Raw genomic sequence first — 5,885 nt, forward strand, 5'->3', positions numbered from 1 at the left:
ATTCGCCAAGGTACAGGATAGTTCTAGAAAGCAGAGGGCGTGAGAATAGTCACGTGATCTCGCTGACGCAACAATATATAGATAGATAGATTTCTATGTCATTTTACACGAGAGTTTGTCTTTGAAAAAGTATCCCTTTCTGAGAAGTGTGAAAGGCCACCTGAGTGAATTTGTTTGACTCAGAGCAAAGCCACATTGGGCTATTACTGTGTTCACTGCGAATAATAAAACTTCGAATTCTATCGTTGTAAGTCCGTAAGTTACTGCTGCCCCATCGGAGGATACTTGAATGAATGGTACGGGACGTGATTTCCTTAGCTAATCTTTTGTATAGCAACTTATCAAAAGTTTTTGCCATACATCACAGTTCATTCATATTTCCTTCAAATTCAATGAGTCATGGTTAAGGAACCTGTCATGCAATTTAAAGTAAAAAAAAAGATAAAAGTTCAATAACTGAATATTCACGATGCGTAAAATCGGTCAAACAGCCTTGTTTCGTGAATAACCTGAAATTGTTATATAATTCCAAAGAAAAATAAGATGATATTATTATATCATTAAAATTTTGATTTTAGCAAAATCAGAAAAGGTGATATGTTATTTTGTATGTACTTTTTTTAGATTATGTTGCAATATTTTCTCACTTCATTTACATGTAATACATTTAGAATTTTGTATTTGAAATATATCATATTAATAAAATGTTTTTATCTGATTTTATTGATATAATAAACAAATGAATATTATTTAACATGCTATAAAAATATCCTTCTGGTTTTCCAAAACTGTTTTAACAGCGGATTCATGAACTAAGTACAAGGAAGGAGGTGTTTCATGGTTTCTTATTATAAATTTATATTGAAAACAGCAGAATGTTGATCAAAGAATTGTAAGTATATATCATAACATTTATGAAAGTTTATATATTTGTTATTTTGATAGAAAACATGTAATTGGGAAGTAAATAATTAGCCTTCAGATAGGTGTAATTTAATATTCGCTATTTTAGTACTTACAAGTTACATTCTAATTCTTAGAATAGAACTTTTACTTTTAATTTAAGTTTTAGAAGTTAAAACTCCTTGATGTTATTCAACTTATTACATATAAGTTATTGTGAATAGGATATAAGTATAATTATAATTTATAGCCTAAACTTTAGGTTTAAGCAATACTGTTGCTAAGTTAATATTATTAGTAATAATATTATTGGCATTACATTTAATCTAAAGTTTACTGCTAGTTACTGTGTTAATTTATTTAGTCAATTAGTGTTACAAACTTATAACTAAGTTAAAAACTTCTTCACTTCTCCAATTTCTCATGATGCATCTATGATGGAACTTGAAGCTAACAATTAGTATTTGTGGTATAGCTTACTCAACTCTTTTTTTTTTTTTTACTGTTACTTTAGTTTAAGCAACAGTAACAGTATTAGTTATAATGTTTAATATATCTAGTTATATTTTTATTACGAAGGGGCTAATGATGCCAATAAGACTGGCAATTAAAACCACCATACAGCAACAACAAAAGATTTAAGCTTTTTTCTTCGAAGTAAATATACACAAGAAGAGTGATACAACAACTGCATGACACTGTACACATTGCACATTGTAGTATATATATGTATATATATATATATATATTTAAACTGTGATGAATCGATTAATTCATTTGAGTACTTTTAACCTGCCCTTTTGCAATTATAGTCTTCCCCAGTCTGGCTGTTAAAGACATGAAATCCTTTCCTTTTAAGGTGATCTAGACTAGTTTTAAATTTACAGAAAGAAGAAGAGGCTATCCCAACGTGTATCTGTTGATATTCTTTCCTGCTACTGCTACTAATGTCGTCCATTTTGTGACAAATTACGTGAACTATTGGAGTTAGTCGGGCAGACTAATTTAAACTGTAGATGTCTGTGTCAATGGGTTTTCTGTAGTAGTGACTGCCACCAGTCAGTTGAACTAGTACGTCAGTGGCTTTTATTGCCACCTTCCTGTCTGTGTCAATAGCCATAGCCTTTTTATCATTTTATTATAAAGATTATTATATATCGAGAATATTTGCATTTAGGACTAACCTAGACCTAAGCTAAATAAATCTCATCAGCTATTATTGGGTTTATAGCCAAAAATATCACTATGAGCAAGAGTACTCACTTGATGAAACAAAGCATTCTAATAATTTAAGTGAGAATGTAATAATACCTTATTTAATTAACTATACTAATTACCATGTTCATTTTCTTTTTTGATCTATAGATGAACTAGATAGCTTGCTCTTACCAAAAGGTGATAATATTAATTATTTACCAGTTTAATAGTCAGTGACTTAAAAAAAAAAGCAAAATGTAAGAGTAAAGTATAGAAAAAATTAAAAGAAGCACTGCAAGACATTTCCCTAGAGCCAACTAATTTTGAATGTATTGCTAACAACTAATGAGAATGTGGTTATGAGAGTTGAACTGTGGGAAACGTGATAATTGTACAGTTAGGTTTGATATTTTGCTACATGTTAAGATGAAACTTTAGTTTCGAGTTTTCAGAAAGTTAATTTGGGGCTACGAGACAAGATTTATCAATGAACTGGAATAATGAGTTAAAAGATGATGTAGAACAGGTTTGGGAAATACTTCAAAATAAATTGCTTTTAATTCAAAATATGTATTTTCTTAAAGAAAAGGATAACAGGGAAGATCAAACCTAAGTGGTATAATAAAGAAATCAAGGATAAGTGCCAGAAGTTTAAGATATTTAAGTTGACAAATACAATGGAAAGAGCTATAGAAAAGCTAGGGATTTAGTTAAAGATAGATTATGAAATTGAAAAGGCTCATGAGAAGCAGCTGACAGATAATATTCAAATTAACACCAATAAGTATTTTTAAGTATGTTAAAGGTTAGAAAGTTTTATATCTGTGTATATAAGAACTATGAAGTGGCTGAGCTTTTAAATGTTCTGAGGATTGCATGGTTGCTAATATTACTCCTAATTTTAACCGTCTTTGAGTCTGTTGGGTGATACTGTGTCACCGTGTTTGTTTTGTTCTCACACTTAAAATACATAACTTAATTGCTCAAAATTTGGAACACACTTCTACATAATATGAAGTTTGTGTTTGAAAAAAAGTATATAATTTGGTTTTGTATGTGTGTAGTATTTTAGGTTGTAACTTTTTGTTGTGAAATGCTGTTTTTAAAAAAATATAAAAAAAATACTCTTTTATATTACAGTTGTTGTTTTTTCATTGTATTCCTAAAATCATGTAAATGTATCCAGTAGTTGTTTTTCAATAAAACCAACTTTCGGGTCTGTATTTCTTTAATGACGTACTCATTTTCTCATTTACTCTGTTTGTATAAGCTCTTACAGATAAAGTAACTATTAAAAACTATGCAAGAAAAAAAATTGGATTTTTAAAAAATATTTTGATCTGAAAGTTCCTTTTTATTTGTCCAATTAGATTTAACTTGTTTAATTTTCATCAGTTATTTTTCTTTACATTTTGAAGCAGTTATGTAGCCATGAAAATAACAGAATGCTGGTGAACAGTAAAAGCTTTAACTGGTAGAAACATAATTTACACTCATCCTAAGCCTACACTGACATAGGTAATATTTTTTAAGTTTTGTTCACACTCAGTTTTTTTAATTAGTTTTTTCAATAACTAAGGAATTCTTGGACATGTATATGCTCTTTGTGTAATAATAAATTTACTAATTCATACAATAAAAGCTTTTTTGTCATCTAAATAGTTTGTTGTTGCAGAACTCTTAGCTTACCATATTTAATAACCCCAAATATCCTTAGGTCTTTTCATACAAGAATATTACTGTAGTTTTGAAAAATACAATATAAGAAAAAAAGATTATCACAAATGAAAACTTTTTCAAAAAGTTCAAGAGTTTTATGAACTTTGCATTAAAATTCTTTGTTCTTTAGGAGCCAGGCTTAAAAATATTTCTATTTGCTGTAACCTGACTGACCTTCTGAAATTGGGGCCAATTGAAAGATTTTTTTGACATTATGACCTGGGAAATTTTTATTTTCACCAATTTCTGCAGATATACTGACACATCTAACAAAATTTGCCAACTTGAATAAAATTTTTATCGCAGTATCATGGTTAGAATATTTTTTTCAGAAATCCACGTAGTCTGCAATGATGTGGCAGGGCATCACCTGATTACCAGTCAACAGCTCAATGGTTATTGGCTAATGTAGAGAAGTTTGACAGCATGGCTTATCTTGTTCCTAGGACCCTTTACACTAAATTAATAGATATATATACGTGACCTAGTGAGGGAGAATTTACTATTGAGTATACATTAACAACATGGTGAACACAAGTCTGTTCAGTGTGTCCGTGTCCTAAAAATTTTTGTAATTCTCTTCATAGAATAAATGTTGATAGTAATAGTATTCATGGTTTAACATGCTGTGTTTCAGGTGATGATGGAACTAGTAATATTTCCAAAAAAAATCTTTTGACAAACAATTTAAAAAATAGCCTTTTGTAAATTTTAAATCCATGTAGGGTTACAGCAAACAAAAAATATTTTAAAGCCTAGCCCTAGTATGAGAACTTATTTTGCTAGTCACTTGTTAGAAACCACACAGTATTCCATAACTAAATGTTATGTACATTACAGTGATGCAGATACACATTTAGACAATGGTTCAATCTTATTTGGAGGCTAAGTGGTCCAGCTCATGAACACAAAGCTTTTGAAATAAACATTGAAAGAACAGGAAAGTCACATGAAAAAAAAAATCTTTGTTAATTCCGTGTTTCAGAAATGTCAAGTTCTGGGTAAATATAAATCTATACTTTAGGATGGGCCTGAGAAATTATTTTAAAGAATTTAAAGGGCCTTGTTTATAAGTGATATTTATTGGACCTGTGCAGAGATCAAAGTTCAAATATTTCTTGAAATTTTTCTTTTCAAATTCCACTAACTATATTTCACAAAGTAACAAAATAATAGTTTTTGAAATAGATTTAGAATTACTGTTTTTATTTAAATTGTGATATTTGTTAACCCTTTCGAGATGGGTCATGGGTGAAAGGCCATATCATCTCATTTTTAACTCGCATTCAAAATTTTAATGAACTGCATCAAACTGTAGATTATAATTCAAATTTTAGTACTATATATTACTCAATTTCTTAATTTAAAAATAAATATTAAACACAGATAAACAACAAATTTTTTTTACATGGTATGTTGAATGCAGCACTGGTCCAAATTAGATATTTGTGAAGTCAAAATGCTAAGTATATAGTTTCGTACAAATTAGGAACTCAAATTCCTGATATTGACAAGCTAGAATATAAAATAAGAATGTCTTATCTTTTCCATTTGCTAACATGTTGCTCATGTAATAAATCAAAAACAGTGGCACCCCATCCACCTCTTTTCATTTTTGAAAATGCTCCCTTATATACACTTCTATATATAACATGAATAACCAATCGGAAAGCTCAGAATGTCCCCCTAGTGGCTTTTTCAGCCATTTTAATGGGCTTGGAGGCCATTTCTTTCTTTTGAACCAATATTTCAAGGTGGTAGGGTGTCTTTTGTCTGCTCGAAATTTCATATTTTTTTAGACTAAAATACATCTTTATTATAGTGGAATTCTATGGTATTGATGTAGTAACTTATGATTTTTTAGTTATTCAAAAGTATATATAAAATAAAATAATTATTTTGTTTCATATCCTCCATGAGCAACATTTTTAAAGACTTAGCTACCTCTGTCAAGCAGCAACTGGGTATAAAGGTCATAACTAGAAGAGATAATTGTTTGCTTTACTTCTTTATTTACTGTTCTATGTTTTCAGAAAAATAAGTTTAAGAACTTGCTTCAAAATAGC

The 5,885-nt window shown here is 29.3% G+C and overlaps 1 protein-coding gene across 1 annotated transcript in view; it reads left to right on the plus strand.

The window, feature by feature from the left end:
• Positions 1-806: 806 nt before the first annotated feature.
• LOC106459675 (phosphatidylinositol transfer protein alpha isoform-like) overlaps positions 807-5,885 on the plus strand; it is a 38,756-nt gene continuing 33,677 nt past the window's right edge. The window contains exon 1 of the mRNA XM_022386210.1: positions 807-892. Within this exon, the coding sequence (XP_022241918.1) occupies positions 876-892 (17 nt within the window). The 5' untranslated portion in view covers positions 807-875. The remainder of the gene's footprint in view (positions 893-5,885) is intronic.

Source organism: Limulus polyphemus, unplaced genomic scaffold (genome assembly GCF_000517525.1).
Source record: "Limulus polyphemus unplaced genomic scaffold, Limulus_polyphemus-2.1.2 Scaffold647, whole genome shotgun sequence".
NCBI lineage: Eukaryota > Metazoa > Arthropoda > Merostomata > Xiphosura > Limulidae > Limulus > Limulus polyphemus.